Source organism: Bos grunniens, chromosome 14 (genome assembly GCF_055505025.1).
Source record: "Bos grunniens cultivar Pamir isolate PY7600 chromosome 14, Bosgru_T2T1.0, whole genome shotgun sequence".
NCBI classification, from domain to species: Eukaryota; Metazoa; Chordata; class Mammalia; order Artiodactyla; family Bovidae; genus Bos; species Bos grunniens.
Window position 1 is genome coordinate 27,433,696 of NC_141178.1, and position 20,187 is coordinate 27,453,882.

The 20,187-nt window shown below is 41.0% G+C and overlaps 1 protein-coding gene across 1 annotated transcript in view; it reads left to right on the top strand.

Moving 5' to 3' along the window:
- PKHD1L1 (PKHD1 like 1) overlaps positions 1-19,759 on the top strand; it is a 177,573-nt gene extending 157,814 nt beyond the window's left edge. The window contains exons 73-78 of the mRNA XM_086335355.1: positions 1,404-1,748; positions 7,428-7,579; positions 7,973-8,119; positions 8,481-8,634; positions 11,151-11,392; positions 19,552-19,759. Of these exons, the coding sequence (XP_086191481.1) occupies positions 1,404-1,748; positions 7,428-7,579; positions 7,973-8,119; positions 8,481-8,634; positions 11,151-11,392 (1,040 nt within the window). The 3' untranslated portion in view covers positions 19,552-19,759. The remainder of the gene's footprint in view (positions 1-1,403; positions 1,749-7,427; positions 7,580-7,972; positions 8,120-8,480; positions 8,635-11,150; positions 11,393-19,551) is intronic.
- The last annotated feature ends 428 nt before the right edge of the window (positions 19,760-20,187 follow it).

Sequence of the window (20,187 nt, forward strand, 5' to 3'; positions counted from 1 at the left end):
CAAACATTTTGCTTTGACACTTGGAATGAGAATAATATCCTATTATGACTGTACATATCGCTTTGCTGCTGCTGCTGCTGCTAAGTCACTTCAGTCGTGTCCGACTCTATGTGACCCCATAGACAGCAGCCCACCAGGCTCCCCCGTCCCTCGGATTCTCCAGGCAAGAACACTGGAGTGGGTTGCCATTTCCTTCTCCAATGCAGGAAAGTGAAAAGTGAAAGTGAAGTCGCTCAGTCGTGTCTGACCCTCAGCGACCCCATGGACTGCAGCCCACCAGGCTCCTCCATCCATGGGATTTTCCAGGCAAGAGTACTGGAGTGGGGTGCCACTGCCTTCTCTGACATATCTCTTTAGGTTGCCCAAAATGTGAAGACATGAGAAAGTTACCTAGAATAAATGATATATGCATCTCTAATGGTAGCTTGAGAACAGCTTCAATTTATAATACAAAAGCACATGCTTCAGATTCATGGAATGTTTAAGCCAAATTGCAAGTAGATGTTCAAAAATATATAGTAATAATGAAATGCCTTCTTAATGCCATTGCTATGAATGTCTATTATGTTAGTAAGAAATAATCTCTTTTTTCTAAGATTCTAATTTCTTTTCCTCAGTATGCCCCACTATGAAATGTGGTAAGAAGCTTCATATCACATTCCAGTATTATACAGTCAGACTTTGTGTTCAGTATGTGTTAGTGGATTTATTACTTCTTAGACATTGTTTATACTATGCCCTAAAATCACATATATACTTATTCATTACATATATAGGTATATATAATCTCAATCACTTTTACAAAAATTCAGTGCCCTAGAAGAATTTGTTTTGCATTAACTAAAGGGTTTTCAGTCTGAAATGTAAACTTGTGTTATTGATGTGAGATCCTTCTGAGATGTTTTCATATAAACTTCATTTATAGTATATACTTTTGTCCTTAGTAAAAATAGAAGCACTGAATCATCAATTTTCCTTAAGAGCTGGTATAGAGCACTGCATAAACTAAATGGCTATTAAAGTTAAATTTACATTTTTAAATTACAAAATGCCTTTAGTCACGGCTTTAAAATTCTGAAAATATAAAGAGTATTATAAGTACAACATAGATTTCTAGTTTATAATTAGATTTTATTTCTCATTAGTATGTCTATAGCTAGTTGTTTTTTATACTAAATTTAATATATAATGATTATTAATAGTTTTATTTTAAAAATTGACTAATTTTGCACGTCAGTTCTATAAATGTTTTTGCTTTTAATATGCACATTTTCCTGTAAAAGAATGATAATATTGAACTTTTTCAGAATTTCGTACATTTAAACAAATATTAAATACTGCATGGTAATTATGATAATATAAATAAATGTAACTGTGCTGTTTTGGCTTTTTTTCCTTTATAGAGCAATTACTTCCTAACCTGAATTCCACTCTCCCTGGTGAAAACTACTTTGATAGAACCTACCAGATGCTTTACCTTTTGGTTAAAGGAACTATACCTGTTGAAGTTCACACCACTGCAGTCATATTTGTCTCTTTCCAATTACCTGCTGTAACAGAGGATGACTTCTATAGCTCTCATAATCTGGTTAGAAATCTTGCTTTGTTCCTAAAGATACCAAGTGACAAAATCCGTGTCAGCAAAGTAATACGAGGGGAGAGCCTGCGGAGGAAGAGATCCATGGAGCTCACAGTTGAACTGGAGATTGGTGATCCTCCCCCTCAGCTCATAACCAATGACACCGCAGGTATGAAAAGTAAACACTTGAGAAAGGGTAATGTCATTACCAAAACCGCATCCACAAATAACACTATTGAGGCTTGATAAGCCAGGCTCAGGAAATCTCACCAACCCCACATCCTGAACCCTCTAAGGACCTGGAAACCCTTTTCTCTGCTCTACTCCTGTAATCTCAAATTATTTTGAATTATGAAGAAACTTCAACCTCTATTTTGTAATTATAGCAATTGATTACTTCCATAATAGGATTTGACCTAACGTAAGATCCAAAAAATGACCTAAGGAAGTGACCTCATAGTTGAGAGATTCAGGATGAAAAGAGTTGGTCAATGAATGAAAAGAGTTGGTCAAAGTGGGTGGTAAGAATACTGGAGCTGAGGAAATAGGTAGTGAGAGTTTGGTCCAATTGAAGAACTGGAAAGGACCCAGAAGATCTGCAGCAGAAGGCTCCAGGAAGAACAAGCTGCTGGAGACGAGGTTGAGAGGTAGACAGGTACTAGATCGTGGGAAACCGAAAGAGGTTCTCCTCTTTGTAAGCCCAGAAAAAGGAAGTAGGGGTCTTCCTAAGGGAGATAAATAAACCCTTGGAGATTCTGAGAGGTGGAGTAGTAGGATGGATTTCTAAAGTCATCTATTTGCCCTAATAAGTACAAATGTGCAAGAATATGTCCTGTCTTTCATTTCTGTGAATGACCTAATCAGCCTTGCTAGCCATCACCCCTTTCTCTGACACTCACTCACTATACTCTATTTTCTAGGTATCAGAGATAAAAATAAGCTCAGCTATTCCGCCAGAGGTAACTTTGGTGGCTTAAATTATGGTTTCCTTAGGCTTACTCTGGCTGAGCATTTGGGTAAATGTTCAGACCTTCAGATTTTGTTCCTCTCCATCTTTTCAAGTTGGTATCTGAATGACAAGGGACTTTCTTGACCTCAGACCCTCACGTTGCCCTCTTGTCTTCATAGTTTCTGTGATAGGGTGGGTGGTCTTCTTTGCTCTGCCCAAACCTCTCTGGTGCAACTGAACTTTCCCGGCCTCTTGACATGCAATCACATTCTGAGCTGTAATTCCATGCCGATGTCTCTGGTGGTCAAGCCAAGTGTCTAGGCATACGCGTCTCCAAGAGGATGAGATATGGGTCTTTGTAGGGGGAAGATTAGCATCCAGCTTAAACTTCAAGTCCCTTTACTTGTACAAGTCCTGGGATGGGCTTTGACTTTCAAGGCCCTGGAAGAATGGTCCACTTAATAATGTGGTCAAATAATTGACTATTATAAAAGTTGTACAAATAAGACTTATTCTTAAAGAGAGTCTCCTTGTTGTATGAATTTCAGACTCAGAAAATCCTCATCTACCCCATTCCTGTTAAGCATCTTCTTCATTCAACTCCCAGGCTCTCTTATGTGTCCACTTAGGTGCTGAGTGTTCTCATCTTCTGCCACCAGGGTCATCACTCATTTCCCCGGCGGTTTGCTTCTGAGCTTTAACCCCATGCACCAGCCATGTTGCTCTTCTGGAATTCTACCAGTTAGGCAGGCAAAAGCTTCCTCCCTTGTGGGGATCAGCCTGTGGAAAGGCTTGCATGAATGGAAGGAAGTGCTGATCAGCTCTCTGTTGAAGGAAATAGGAAGCACAGGCTAGTGTTTGCAGCCAGATCTTCCACTGGGCTTCCCTGGTGGCTCAGCTGGTAGAGAATCCGCCTGCAATGTGGGAGACCTGGGTTCGATCCCTGGGTTGAGAAGATCCCCAGGAATAGGGAATGGCTATCCACTCCAGTATTCTGGTCTTAAGAATTACGTAGACTGTATAGTCCATGGAGTCGTAAAGAGTCAGACAAGACTGAGAGACTTTCACTCTCTGCCCAGTCATAGGTTACTCTTCTTCATCAGCCTTGGGTTTCCTTATATCTACAGGGTCAGGGATTTGGGATCAACATAGTCTCTAATTTAGTCTAGGAGTTGCATCACGTTGAGATACAGGTCTGTATATATAGATTGTTCACTGACTAAAAATTTCCCTGGTAAGCCCTTATGTGTATTGAGGTCCAGTACTTACTACACTAGCCACTCTAATGTCAAAAAACCCTGTGATTTATTTCCTGTATGTAATCTAAATTGCTTCACATACAACCTCTCCTACCCTCCATTCTCTTAAAGCAGTTTTATCTTGCTAGCCAGATTTAGATATAAATTTGGATATTTAGATACCCAGATATAAGCACACTGCTGTTTAAAAACATGGAAATAGGGGCAGGAGGACAGATAGGCTAATGGCTTGTTTCTAAGACTTAAACTGAATTAGGGTTTGAGGTCTCAAGGAAAGCCCTATAGTCTGGCAAGGAGTGACATCACAGCAAAATTTTGCAAAGTGGCAAGAAAGATATGCATGGAATAACACTTCTGGCCCCTCACAGCCTTCACAAAATGTTAGGACATCTATAAGTTTCCAGGTGTCCTAGGAAGTGGTTGCTTAAGTACTGAGGGGACCTCTGGACAAAGAGTCGTGTCAGAAAAAACAGCTCTTCAAGTGAAAGTCTTTGGTTTCTAGCTGGCAGTCAGCAGAAATCAATGCCTTCACATGTCAGATGGTCAGAGAGAACCTGTTAATCATGCCAGCAGGTCAGACGTGCCACCCTGCACCAAAAACCACTGAGGAGAGATGGGAGTAGCAGTGTATGGATGTGAAGCACCTTTGTACAGCTGGCACGAGGTCACGTGGCATACCCAGAAAGCCATCGTGTAGGAGCGTGTGTGGGTGGGGAGAGTCTGAAAGACTGCCATTTATCCCAAAGAGACTGAATCAACCAAAAGAGGCCTTTAAAATGGACAGGGACTAAAAATACCCAAGACTGTGATTTTCAGTGTCACATGAGACCTTCTGCCCGAGAGCACCGCCTGAGCACACTAAGCTTGAGGGCCTAGGCTTCATGGAAGAAACTCAGTGACTAAAGCCCTCAGGGCATGAGTCTGGATAAGGAAGGTGCTAGAGACGTAGGAACAGTACACCAAGACACTGGCTGTGGTTGTTGTTGTTCTTTTATTTTTTCTTTTTTATTGGAATATAATTGATTGTACAGTGTTGTGTTAGTTCCTGCTGTACAACATCATGAATCAGCCATTGTTGTTCAGTCGTCCAGTCGTGTCCAACTCTTTGCGACCCCATAGAGTGCAGCACGCCAGGCCTCTGTGTCCATCACCATCTCCCAGAATTTGCCCAGTTTCATGTCCATTGCATCAGTGATACCATCCAGCCATCTCTTCCTCTGATGCTTTCCTAGCATCAGGGACTTTTCCAATGAGTCGACTGTTCACACCAGGTGACCAAAATACAAGCGCTTCAGCTTCAGCATCAGTCCTTCCAATAAGTATTCAGAGTTGATTTCCCTTAATATTGACTGGTTTGATCTCCTTGCTGTCCAAGGGACACTCAGGAGTCTTCTCCAGCACCACAGTTCAAAGGCATCAATTCTTTGGCGTTCTGCCTTCTTTACAGTCCAGCTCCCACAACAGTACATGACCACTGGGAAGACCATAGCCTTGACTATATGGACCTTTGACAGGAGAGTAATGTATCTGCTTTTCAACACACTGTCTAGGTTTATCATAGCTTTCCTGCCAAGAAGCTAATGTCTTCTGATTTCATGGCTGCAGACACCGTCTGCAGTGATTTTAGAGCCCAAGAAGAGGAAATCTGTCACTAGCTCCACCTTTTCCCCTTTTATATGCATGAAGTAATGGTATTGGATGACATAATTTTAGTTTTTTTAATGTTTAGTTTTAAGCCAGCTTTTTCATTCTCCTCCTTCACTCTCATCAAGAGGCTCTTTAGATCCTCTTCACTTTCTGCCATTAGAGTGGCATCATCCACACAAGTGAGGTCGTTGATATTTCTCCCACCTGTCCTGATTCCAGCTTGTAACTCATCCAGCTCAGCATTTCTCATGATGTGCTCAGTGTATATGTTAAATAAACATGGTGACAGCAGACAGCCCTATTGAACTGCTTTCTCAATCCTGAACCAATCAACTGTTCCATACAGGGTTCTAACTGTTGCTTCTTGATCTGCATACAGGTTTCTCAGGAGACAGGTAAGATGGTTGGTATCCCCATCTCTTTAAGAGTTTTCCACAATATGTTATGATCCACACAGTCAAAGGCTTTAGTGTAGTTGATAAAAGAGAGGTAGATGTTTTTCTGGAATTTCCTTTCTTTCTCTATGAACTAACAAATGTTGGCAATTTAAATCTCTGGTTCCTCTGCCTTTTCTAAACCCAGCTTGTATGTCTGGAAGTTCTTGGTTCTCATAATGCTGAAGCCTAGCATGCAAAATTTTAAGCATGACCTGATGATTAAGCAGGTTCTGATTAGACCTGGGAGATGAGGCAATTGTCTGATGATTAGGTCATTCTTTAATACTGCCCTAAGGAGGGGATACATATGTGTATATGTGTACATATATCCCCTCCTTCTTGAGCCCCCCTCCCACTGTCCCATTCCACTCATCTAAGTTATCACAGTTCCAGCCCTCTAGGTCATCTCAGAGCACTGAGCTGAGCTCCCTGTGCTGTATGACAACTTCCCACTAGCTGTTTTACACATGGTAGGGTATATATGCCAGTGATACTCTCTCAGTTCATCCCACCCTCCTTCTCCCACTATGTCCACAGGGTCCATTCTCTACATCTGTGTCTCTGTTTCTTCCCTGCAAAAAGGTTCATCAGTACCCTTTTTCTAGATTCCATATATATGCAGTAATGTACAGTGTTTGTTTGTCTCTTTCTGACGGGCTTCACTCTGTAGTTGTTTCTTAAATGATCGCTCTGACTGCAGTGTGTAGAACAGAATGCAAGAGGGAGAGAATGGATGTCAGTAAGCCAGTTTGAAATCTGTTTTCGTATCTCTGCTGCTGATGGGTTAACTAGGATTTGAGCAATGGAGTCAGAGAGATTTCGAAATGGAGAACTGATTATATGGTGTGGGGGAGAGGTGAAGGAGAAAAAGGGCTCAAGAGAGAGTTCCAGGCTTCTCTGATAAGAGGTGCCACTTCACAAGGTAAAGAGCCTTAGCAGGGGAAGTAGGTTTACAAGGAACTGCAAAGCTAGAAAAAGGGAATAGAAACTACCTACAGTGTCAGAATTAACCTTGAAAATCGTCAGTGTCCAGAGCAAGGAACAGTTTTGTTAGTAATTTAATGATAATGTTAGCCACTCATTAATATATACTATAAATTCAATGGTGCTGATTATCTCCTTCCATTCTGCAATGAACACTCTAGTTTTTTAAAAAGTAATATTTAATGATAGACATACATGAGAGTGCTTCACTTCTAAACAAAGAATGACATAGGAAAGTATTAAATTAAGAAACATTTTTCCCTGCATACTCTCACTCATTTTTCTTGAAATTATATTATCACCTTTGTTTTGTCTTTTTTTCTTTAATTCTAGCTAAATATATATATATATATATATATATATATATATATATATATTCTACAGAGTTTTTTATGTTCCTGACCTCCTTAGTATGACTTTGTCATGTTTAGCTCAGGAATGGTTAAAAAGCTGTAGAATTCTCTAATGTGGATGGAGCGAGTGGCACACACAAAAACTGAAGTGGAATATTCTCACATGTTCTCCCTATTCCATATTCTTACAGTCCACGTGTCATAACACTTTCCTCATAGGTCAGATGCAGTTACCTGAACTCCAAGAAATTGCTGGTTCTCTTGGACAAGCTGTAATTTTAGGAAAAACCAATAGTATCCTCGGATTTAATGTCTCTTCCATGTCTATTACCGATCCTATCCCCAGCCCCAGTGATTCTGGCTGGGCTAAGGTAAGAAAATGCAACTAGAAAGATGCATTTTGCTATTTAAAACATTGCTTCTTTCTTATTTTAACTGTTCTTCTATTTCAGTACAGTAATTTAGAGAGCATGTCTTTCTAATTGTTGCCTATTTTTTTTAAGTATTGCCAAAATCATAAAGTAGTTGAAAAAGGAGTGTATCTTCTAAAAAAGTATTTATTGGTGTAAAATATGCTTTGCTTTGCTTATTTACAACAGTGCTTCATGAATATGCTCTAGAGGAAATATTGTAATAATATTGACTTCACGCCTTGAACATACTTTTAACAAAGAACGTTAAACACTTAGCCTGGCCAAGACGAGTTTGCTACTGAATGTAGTTGATCACGTGATCACCACTCTGTCGCTCGTGACCATTCACAGGTGGCTGCCCAGCCGGTTGGAAGGCTTTCATTTCCTGTTCATCATGTAGCCCTTGTGACTTCGCTCTCAGTGGTCACTCAGCCGGTGGCCACACAGCTGGGACAGCCATTTTCTCAACAGCCTTCAGTAAAGGCAGAAGATGCTGATGTAAGTTATAACTCAGAGATTTATTTAAGTGGAAGAATGAAGTTATCAGTTCTGGAGGGTGATCCAACTTCACTAATCCTGGTACACTGACAACCTGGGAATGGCACTGCCTCTTCAATGTTGGACTGTTATCTATGAATGTCGTCTTTTATGTTTTAAAAATGTGCCTTCTCTGTGAACTTGCTCCACAGCTTGTTATTTGAACTCTTTGTGTAGGAAAAGGAGCTTCTGTAGATTTAAAATTTGAAATGAGACATTGACAAAGATAATGTTCTATATATCTTTTTTTTTTTTTTAGGAAAAAAAAAAAAGCATGGTAACAGGCCAATTGTTGTAATTCTCTACTCTTTTTTTTCTTTAGGGTAATTGTGTATCAGTTGGGATTACTGCACTGGCTTTGAAGGCCATACTAAAGGACTCCAATAATAACCAAATCAGTGGACTTAGTGGGAATACAACAATTCCGTTTAGCAGCTGTTGGGCCAACTACACAGATCTTACTCTTCTTAGAACAGGTGAGTGTACTATTTTTGATCCTCACATGTATACCCATAAATAAGGATAATTATAATTTCCTTTTAATGAACAAAGTGGTCTATACTACTCTGGTCAATAAATTATAGAAATCAGAATGTCTAGCTTACAAAAATATATCTAATATGCAAAATAAGGTGAAAAATAAAATAAGCAATTAAGGGAATTAAAACAGGTAATTTGAGGATGTAAATCAAAATTATATCATGATTCATATTTTCTTCCTTATCCATGTGTAATTTTTCTAAATCATCTATGTAAAAATTACATATTACATGTATAGTAAGAAAATTTAATATATAGAGTTTTCAGTTCAAGAAAAGAAAGGGTAAGATAGTATCAGGTAATTTTAATGGCCCATGCTGGAGTTCAGAGTTGGGCTGGAAAGTGGGTTCTAGTCTTTCTATAAGCCAATGCGAAGGAGAAAACATGAGTGTTTTCATGATTCATAGCTCTCTAAAGATAAAACAGTCGCTCTGATGAATTACAATTTGCTCTGAGACCAGAACAGATGTCTCCTGTGAGTTCTCATGAAGTATACTCATGAGCTCTTCAACATGGTTAGCGTAAATATAGTCACAACTCCCACAGTGAGGTTTCTTATATTATTTCCATGTGGACTGATGGCATAGCTTCAACTGGTAAAAGCCTTTCTACCGTGGCAAAAATGATACATCCAAAAAGTAGGTCTCTAGTGATGATAGATGAATCAATGTCAAAAGGAAGGAAATAGACTCGCTGTGCTGGACACAGACCAGCATTACTCCGTTTACCTCAACCCAGGGCTCATTTAGGACCTTTATAAGCCCTAACTCCTGAAAAAGTTTTATCTCAGCCCTCACTCTCCTCACCAATATTATTTCAAACACACACATACTAAAAGTCAGAATAAAAGCCACAATAGGGCTTTCCTGGTGGCTCAGTGGTAAAGAATCCATGTGCCCGTGCAGGAGATGGGTTTGATCCCTGATCCAGGAAGATTTCACATGCCACAAAACAACTAAGCCTGTGTACCACAACTGTTGAGCCTAAGCTTTAGAGCCCATGCTCTGCAACAAGAGAAGCCACCACAATGAGAAACCCTTGCACTGCAATTAGAGAGTTGCCCCTGCTCAGCACAGCAATGAAAACCCAACACAGCCAAAAATAAATTCTCTTTAAAAAAACCAAAATAAAGAGTAAGATAAGTTAAAGAAATTCTAACAATAATCTGGATTTTTTTTTTTTCATAAGGCCTAAATATCAAAAGCTAATATCATTCCAAAAGAGAGAAACTTGATCTTCCTACTGGGCAGCAATATCTCAACCTAGAGTTTTATGGAAATCCAGTGGCAATGAGTTCAACATTGTGCCCTGGGGCAAGAGCCTGCAGTGTCCTATAAGCTCTAACAGTCAGCCTAAATGATGAGCTATGAGGCACTTGACAAGAACCCCCTCTGAAAGAAGGTTGCCCACCTCCCTGGGAAGGTGCCCAGTGGCAGAGACCCAACCTGAGGATCAAGGTCTTCATACTATGACTTTCAAAGGCAGTGTTCCAAAGTAACTGGGATCACTAGAGTGCTGAAGCAATAATGTAGATTTTGACACTTTTCATGATAACAAAATAGTGCTCTCCTTTTATCCAGTAAATTTTCCTTTAGAGTTCAAAGCTTCCCTTGGAATGTCTATCTGTTGTTTCTAATTCTCTTCCTCCCTCCCTCCCTTCCTCCTTTCTTCCCTATTTCTTGCTTTCTTTTTTCCCATAAGTGTAGGCTTTCAGTTCCCTGCTTGTGTACAGTAAGGAAGGTCAAATATAGTCATCTCTTCATGATTTTTAGATCAGCTAGCCAGTTTGTAGATTAACCAGTGTAAAACTGTACAAACAACAAAGCATATGCAAGAAAAGTGATAAAGTGTCTTTCCATTGCTCCTTGGTCAAGTGTACAATGATCAGACAAGGCTCAGCACCCTCAGCTCTCTTCCATACTGTCCTTTTTTCTAACAGCCAGTCCTGGGCACTAGGAGAGAACCCCTAAGAAGTAGGTATTGACAGACCAGAAGGAAAATCTATCCAGAGTCCTCCTGTCCATAGCTGATGAGCAGATAGAAGTGAAAGTGTTAATCGCTCAGTTCTGTCTGACTCTTTGTGACTCCATGGACTGTAGCCCACCAGGCTCCTCTGTCCATGGAATTCTCCAGGCAGGAATACTAGAGTGGGTAGCCAATCCTTTCTCCAGGGGATTTTCCTGACCCAGAGATTGAACCTGGGTTTCCTGCACTGCAGGTGGATTCCTGACCATCTGAGCCACCAGGGAAGTTAACTATGGCAAATAGAACACTTCTGACTCTGAGACCCTCTCTACCATTGTTTATACTTCAGTTCATTTGACTCAGTTTCCAAAAGTACTTCATTAGGGGTTATACAGTATTTGTAAGTTGATGAAAACCCAGTTGGAAGTGTATGACAACAAACAGATAATCAAAGGAAGTCAAACACTGCTTATTTTTTCCCCCCCAGGAAAAAATTTTAAGATTGAATTTATCCTGGATGAGTTCGTTCGGGTGGAGTCCCAGCCTCTCGGCCTGGCTTCGCAGTCTGTCTCCAGCCCGGGCAGTAGCAGCAGTGGCAGCAGCAACAGCAAAGCGTCCACTTTGGGTACAGCTGCCCAGATAGTGACTACAGTGATAAGCTGTCTGGTGGGAAGAGTGTTGCTCTTGGAAATATTTATGACTGCAGTTTTGACATTGAACGTACTCTAGGTAAGTACGGTACATGCTGTTTGTCTCCACGTACTAAAGTATCAGAAAATGTTTACTGAAGAAAGACCGCAGCATGGCACCACTATGGTCACAAAGAGTCTCGGCCATTAAGGACGTTGTTGTTCAGCTGCTCAGTTGTGTCTGACTCTTGGTGACCCCATGGACGGTTGCACCCCAGGCTTCCCTGTCCTTCACCATCTCCTGGAGTTTGCTGAAACTCGTGTCTGTTGTGTCCATGATTCCATCTAACCACCTCATCCTCTGTTGATACAGCTAGTGAATTGAATTTGGTACTCAAAACTGAGACATACACTTTTCTTTCCTTCTTTGTTCTCCTTAATTAGTAATACTTGTTATTGTGGTTCAGCTGCTCAGTCATGTCCAACTCTTTGCCACCCCATGGACTGCAGAAACTCGTGTCTGTTGTGTCCATGATGCCATCCAACCATCTCACACTCTGTTGCCCCCTTCTCCTCCTGCCCTCAATCTTTCCAAGCATCAGGGTCTTTTCCGATGAGTCAACTCTTCGCATCAGGTGGCCAAAGTATTGGAGCTTTAGCTTCAGCATCAGTCCCTCCAGTGGATATTCAGGGTTGATTTCCTTTAGGATTGACTGGTTTGATCTCCTTGCTGTCCAAGGAAGTGATAGCTTCAAATGTAAAGACAAAATACCACCCTGTGGAAATGTTATTCCATTATATGATGGGGTATAAGAATGTGGGGAGTGAGAAGTTCAGGTTACGTCAGTATTCTTTCAAGGTGCAAAAGCTCAGCTCCAGTTGGTTTGGACAATAAAGTGAACTCGCTTAACTGAGACACTCAGAAGTAATCTGATTTCTGGCAGAGCAAGAACCAAAGACTCAAATGACATCATCCAGAGCCTGAGTCTCTGTCTCTCTGCTCCATTCTCCTCAGTGATAGATTCATTCCCAGACTCTCTTTCTGCATCATCCACCCCAACCCTCATGTACAAATACCACCAGCATCTTCATGTTTACATTCTAATGCAGCTAATGCAGAAAGAACAAACCTCTTGCCCAACACTTCCAGAAAAAGTCCCAAAATTATTGTCATTGACTCAGCTTGGGTCACATGCCCATTCCTAAACCATTCTCTGTGGCCACACGTTGCCATAAATTTGTGAGGAGATACCCCACGTCCAAGGGCAGAGAATCCCCAGCAAGTTGGTAGGAGGAACGAAATCGTGTTTTGAATCAAACCCCCTACTGGTCAGAGAGGCTCAGAGGGTTCAAACAAACCTTGTGCACACCAGGACCCAGAGACCTCACAGAGACTGAGACAAAATGGTGTTCATGCATCTCCTGTGGAGGTACAGGTCTGCAGTGGACTGCACCTGGGGCAGGGGCTCTGGATGCAGCAGACATGGGTATGGCATAAGCCCTCTTGGAAGAGGTCTCGTTAACCCCACCATAGAGCCGCCAGAACTTACACAGAACTGGGGAAACAGACTCTTAGAGGATGCAAACAGAACCTTGTGCCTACCACGTCCCAAGAGAAAGGAGCAGTGACCCCACAAGAGACTGACCCGGACTTGCCTGGGGAATGTGCAGGAGTCTCCAACAGAGGCGTGGGTTGGCAGTGGCCTGCTGCAGGGCTGGGGGCACTGAGTGTAGCAGTGCATGCATGGGACCTTTTGAAGGAGGTCTTCATTATCTTCATTACCTCCCTCATAGTTTGGCCCCAAGTCAAATAAAAGGAAGGGAACACAGCCCCACCCATCAACAGAAAATTGGATTAAAAATTTACTGAGCCTGGCCCCGCCCATCAGAACAAGACTTAGTTTCCTCAGTCAGTCTCTCCCATCAGGAAGCTTCCATAAGCCTCTTATCCTTCTCCATCAGAGGGCAGACAGACTGAAAACCTCAATCACAGAAAACTAACCAACAGCCTTGTCTAACTCAAGGAAACTCCAGCCGTGCCATGTAGGGCCATCCAAGATGGATGGGTCATGGTGGAGAGTTCTGAAAAAACATGGTCCACTGGAGAAGGGAATGGCAAACCACTTCAGTATTCTTGCCTTGAGAACCCCATGAACAGTATGAAAAAACAAAAAGAGAGGACACTGAAAGAGGAACTCCCCAGGTCAGTAGGTGCCCAATATGCTACTGGAGATCAGTGGAGAAATGACTCCAGAAAGAATGAAGAGACAGAGCCAGAGCAAACACAACACCCAGTTGTTGATGTGACTGGTGATAGAAGTCTGATGCTGTAAGAGCAATATTGCACAGGAACCTGGAATGTTAGGTCCATGAATCAAGGCAAATTGGACATGGTCAAACAAGAGATGGCAAGAGTGAACATCAACATTTTAGGAATCAGTGAACTCAAATGGACTGGAATGGGTGAATTTAACTCAGATTACCATTATATTTACTACCGTGGGCAAGAATTCCTTAGAAGAAATGGAGTAGCCATCATAGTCAACAAAAGAGACCGAAATGCAGTATTTGGATGCAGTATCAAAAACAACAGAATGATCTCTGTTTGTTTCCAAGGCAAACCATTCAATATCATAGTAATTGGAGCCTATGCCCCGACCAGTAATGCTGAAGAAGCTGAACAGTTCTATGAAGACCTACAAGACCTTCTAGGACTAATGCCCAAAAAAGATGTCCTTTCCATTATAGGGGATTGGAATGCAAAAATAGGAAGTCAAGAAATACCTGAAGTAACAGGCAAATTTGGCCTTGGAGTACAGAATGAAGCAGGTCAAAAACTAACAGTTTTGCCAAGAGAACGCACTGGTCATAGCAAACACCCTCTTCCAACAACACAAGAGAAGACTCTACACATGGACATCACCAGATGGTCAATACCTAAGTCAGATTGATTATATTGTTTGCAGCCAAAGATGGAGAAGCTCTATACAGTCAGCAAAAACAAAATCTCAAGCTGACTGTGGCTCGGATCATGATCTCCTTATTGGCAAATTCAGGCTTAAATTGAAGAAAGTGGGGAAAACCATTAGACCATTCAGGTATGACCTAAATCAAATTCCTTATGATTATACAGTGGAGGTGAGAAATAGATTCAAGGGATTAGATCTGATAGACAGAGTGCCTGAAGAACTATGGACAGAGGTTTGTGATATTGTACAAGAGCAGGGATCAAGACCACACCCAAGAAAAAGAAATGTGAAAAGGCAAAATGGTTGTCCGAGGAGGCCTTACAAATAGCTGTGAAAAGAAGAAACACGAAGGCAAAGGAGAAAAGAAAAGATATACCCATTTGAATGCAGAGTTCCAAAGAACAGCAGGGAGAGATTAGAAAGCCTTCCTCAGTGAACAATCAAAGAAATAGAGGAAAACAATAAAATGGGAAAGACTAGAGATCTCTTCAAGAAAATTAGAGATACCAAGGGAATATTTCATGCAAAGATGGGCTCAATAAAGGACAGAAATGGTATGGACCTAACAGAAGCAGAAGATATTAAGAAGAGGTGGCAAGAATACACAGACTAACTATACAAAAAAAAAAATCTTCATGACCCAGATAATCACGATGGTGTGATCACTCACCTAGAGCCAGACATCCTGGAATGCGAAGTCAAGTGGGCCTTACAAAGCATCACTATGAACAAAGCTAGTGGTAGTGATGGAATTCCAGTTGAACTATTTCAAATCCTAAAAGATGATGCTGTGAAAGTGCTGCACCCAACAAGCCAGCAAATTTGGAAAACTCAGCAGTGACCACAGGACTGGAAAAGGTCAGTTTTCATTCCAATCCCAAAGAAGGGCAATGCCAAAGAATGCTCAAACTATGGCACATTGCATTTATCTCACCTGCTAGCAAAGTAATGCTCAAAATTCTCCAAGCCAGGCTTCAACAGTACATGAGCCTTGAACTTTCAGATGTTCAAGCTGGATTTAGAAGACAGAAGAACCAGAGATCAAATTACCAACATCTGTTGGATCATCGAAAAAGCAAGAGAGTTCCAGAAAAACATCTATTTCTGCTTTATTGACTATGCCAGAGCCTTTAATTGTGTGGATCACAACAAACTGTGGAAAATTCTTTAAGAGATGGGAATACTAGACCACTTGACTTGCCTCCTGAGAAATCTGTATGCAGGTCAAGAAGCAACAGTTAGAACTGGACATGGAACAACAGACTGGTTCCAAATAGGAAAAGGAGTACGTCTAGGCTGTATTTTGTCACCCTGCTTATTTAACTTCTATGCAGAGTACATCATGAGAAACGCTGGGCTGGATGAACCACAGGCTGGAACCAAGATTGCCGGGAGAAATATCAATAACCTCAGATATGCAGATGACACCACCCTTATGGCAGAAAGCGAAGAAAAACTAAAGAGCCTCTTGATGAAAGTGAAAGAGGAGAGGAAAATGTTGGCTTAAAGCTGAACATTCAGAAAACGAAGATCATGGCATCTGGTCCCATCACTTCATGGGAAATAGATGGGGAAACAGTGGAAACAGTGACAGACTTTATTTTTTTGGTCTCCAAAGTCACTGCAAATGGTGATTGCAGCCATGAAATTAAAAGACGCTTGCTCCTTGGAAGTTATGATGAACCGAGACAGCATATTAAAAAGCAGAGGCATTACTTTGCCAACAAAGGTACGTCTAGTGAAAGCTATGGTTTTTCCAGTAATCATGTATGGAGGTGAGAGTTGGACTATAAAGAAAGCTGAGTGCCAAAGAATTGATGCTTTTTATCTGTGGTGTTGGAGAAGACTCTTGAGAGTCCCTTGGACTACAAGGAGATCCAACCAGTCCATGCTAAAGGAAATCAGTCCTGAATATTCACTGGAAGGACTGATGCTGAAGCTGATAGTCCAATACTTTGGCCACCTGATGCAAAGAACTGACTCAACTGAAAAGACCCTGATGCTGGGAAAGATTGAAGTTGGGAGAAGGGGACGACAGAGATTGAGATGATTGGATGGCATCACCAACTCAATGGACATGAGTTTGAGTAAACTCCGGGAGTTGGTGATGGACAGGGGGGCCTGGCATGCTGCAGTCCATGGAGTTGCAAAGAGTCAGACATGACTGAATGACTGAACTGAATTGAACTGAATAATTTAGAAGGAGAATAAAGTATTTCAGTACTAAAAGCCAAGACTAAATTTAAAATTTAAAAAAAAAAAAAGTCAGGATGAAGGGAAACAATAAGGCTAGCTTTCTGGGAGAGTGGCAGAACAACTGGAGCCTGGGGCTTCAAGAAGAAATAATCCGTTCTTCCCTCCTCCTGGTAGAAACTAATTAGAAACCAGCTGTCAAGGGAGAAGCACAATTTGAAAAGTCCCAGCCCTGCCTCTTATAGATAATAGAGAGGATGGGTTTGGAGCTGAAGGATCAAAGGTAAACAGCAGCACACAAGTTATTGTATTTTAATGCCAGTTTTCTTGTCCCTAGAATTCTAGTAAGAGTAAACTTGCTGTCTGTTTTAGAATCATGTGATAGGTACTGTTTAAGTTCATTTCTTTCTTCCAAGAAGCATTAAAATATAAAGTATAAATACTGCTTATTATTATTATATTTGTACAGTATTATTATATCTGTACATTTTGTGTTTCTTCATTAAACGGATTTTTTTCCTAATTATCTTCATTGACTTCCTCCCTACTTGTATCTACAACTTTGGAATTTTACAAAATTCATAAAATCCTACTTTCAAGTCATTGGTAAATGATATTGTTCATGGTGTTTTTTAGGACTTTTTTCGCAGATAAAAAGTTAGCAGCCTCCCCTTTGCTACTAAATAATCCATAATTCTTCAATCAAGACATGAGAAGACTTAAACACTGTCTTCGTCCTTTCAGGCTGCTATAACAAAATACCAAAGATTGAATGGCTTAAGAACAACAGAAATTTATTTCTCACAATTCTGGAGGCCAGAAGTCTGAGATCAGGGTGCCAGCATGGTCAAATTAGGGCCCTCTTCTGGGTCACAGACTTCCACTGTATCTTTATGTGGTCGAAGGGGCTGGGGAATTCTGTGGAGTCTCTTCGCATTCATGGAGGCTCTGCCCTCAAGACCTAAGCACCTATCAAAAGCCCTATCCCTAATACCATCACATTGGACATTAGATTTTAAAACATAAATTTGAGGTGGGGCTTCCCTGGTGGCTCAGCTGGTAAAGATTCCACCTGCAGTGCAGGAGACCTGGGTTCCATCCCTGAGTTGGGAAGATCCCCTGGAGAAGGGAAAGGTTACCCACTCCAGTATTCTGGCCTGGAGAATTCCATGGACTGTATAGTTCATGGGATAGCAAAGAGTCAGACACATGACTGAGTGACTTTCACTTTCTTTCCCATTCAGATGGGGTTTCCCAGGTGGCACTATTGGTAAAGAATCTGCCTGCCAGTGCAGGAGACTTAAGAGATTCCTGGGTGGGTTCAATTCCTGGGTGGGGAAAATCCCCTAGACGAGCAAATGGCCACGCACTCCAGTATTCTTGCCTGGAAAATTCCATGGACGGTGGAGCCTGGCGGGCCACAGTCCATGGGATTGCAAAGAGTCAGACACAGCACACACTCACATATTCAGCTCATAGCAACAGTTGATGAAATTCTGTTTTTCTTTTTTAATAACTTTGCATTCTGGATTAACAATATTTTAGTTTTAAGAGAGTCCTGAAATTATGCTGGGAGCCAGCACGGGAGTTCCCACCCATGACAAAGGTCATGCGGAGAGATCTGACATGCAAAGGTGAATCAGAACTCAAGGGGCCCCCCTGGACCTGCCTGAGCATCTACCCCAAAACCAAAATCTGTCTGTTTTACTATTTCACGACTTTCACCAACTCTTCTGACATTAACGGGGGGCTATTCCCAACCACCTTTCTCTGTAAGAAAATCAACTTAAAACCCTAGTTAATAAGTCTCCTGGACATAATAGGTGTGTTTCAATTCAAACCCTTCTGATGACTTTCTAGCTTGCCTGACAGGTTTGTTCAGACTCCTGCAGCTACACATGTGATTGTTCACAGCCTCCCAACCACAAGAGGCACAGGAAGCTTAAGATATTCTAACAATGCAGAGCTTCTCAGAGAGTTAAAATTGTTAGAATAGAACTAGTAGAGGATTTCTTTGTTGAGCTAATGCTTGCTGCCAAGTTTCCATATCCCTTACCTATTGTGTCCCTGGGAGTATATTGATTAATACAGTTGGTATATAGAAATGTAAGTAGTAGCTTTAATGTTAGTAACCTTGGACCCTTGAATTAATTCTTTTCTTGTTATAGCCCACCACACTTTAGCCCTATAGGAATGCAACTTTATCTAATGCTTTCAGAGGGTGGCGCCTGACTTTAGAATAATCACCTTTAGAGAAAAATAAGTTTTCTGAAGAAAGGGTCATAAAATGTTAACAGGCCTCCTGGCCAGAAGATGATGTAAATCACCTAAAGCTTTTGCGTATGATAAGTTTGCAGAAAGAAAGCCTGGCTTCGATAAGGATGAAGGACTGCTGACCTTGCATGACTCTACCCCCGCCCCACCCCCACCCCCCCATTATCCTCTATGCACAACTTAAGGTATAAAAACTACTTTGGAAAATAAAGTGTGGGCCATGCTCATCAAGCTTGGTCTCCCCATGTCATTCTTTCTCTTTCATTTTCCTTTTCAGGCTGATTCCCTGGAGCACAGGGGCCTTCTGTGTTCACTTTCCTGCCTGGGCTTCTAAGACCCACTCGAGAAGGTGCCTAAGGTGGGGCATCTTCAGCTATTTGAGGGGGCGCCTGCAGCCTACATGAACAGAGCAAGTCCCATGCTGGGGCTTTATTGGCTTTCTGCATAAACCAAGGAATATCAGCCTCTTTTCTCTCCTCTGTTTTCTTAACTGCAAAATTCTTTCCTTATCTCCTTCTCTATTTCTCTCAGTCGCCAATGCCGTCCTCCCGAGGGAATCCCTGGATCTAACCGGGGCTGGACCCCGGCAAAATTATACTAAATAAAATAAGAAAACTTGAATGTGAAAACTACAATATATAAGGACCACTGTTCTCTCTCCACAGTTCCGCACAAGAGCAACTTAAATTGGTAAACTCTGAAATAGTGATTTTTGTCTTATTAACCATTCCATGAAACAGTAAGAAAGTTAAAATTAATTAAACATATTTTAAAATTACACTATATGTTCTTAAAAAATGTTTGTATTGTTTTTACTTTTCAGGAAGCAACTGAAGTGCTATTCTGAAGAACAGGTTGGAAACACAAACATAGAAACTGCATATTTAGGAACTGTTGTGTTGCACATCAATAAAAAGTCTAATGTTTTCAAGAAAATATGCTAAAAATATTTTTACTATATATAAAATGTATTACTTAGCTTTAATCACAAAAATCAGACTTCCTCAAAATACAAATTTCTTTTGCTTCTTTGTGTTCGTATGTTATTTCATTTTAAAAACTTTTAGAAATATTTGATTTGTAAGTAGATATACCACCTCCAAGTTGCTGTCCCAACAGATCATAAAATCCTTTAAAGAGTTGAAAGAGCTGTCTAGTTTTGACTCAATTTCTCTAGATTAGATTGAAAGCATTCTGAATTTTTATATTGTACCAGGGGATCTGTTTTTCTCTATCCTCATAAGGCTATAATTTCTGATGATCTAAGCCATTTTAATTTCTAAGGATTTTGGAGAAATGAGATTGTTTTAAACCTTTTTTTTTTTTTTCAGTCAAAGTTGATATTTTTCGAATCCACAGAAATGCCAGGAATTCTAGATTATCCTAGATTTCTGAGTCTGCCACCCCTGGTCAGTCTTCTAAGAAGAGCTTTCCTGCTGTCCTTTGTTTGAACAAATCC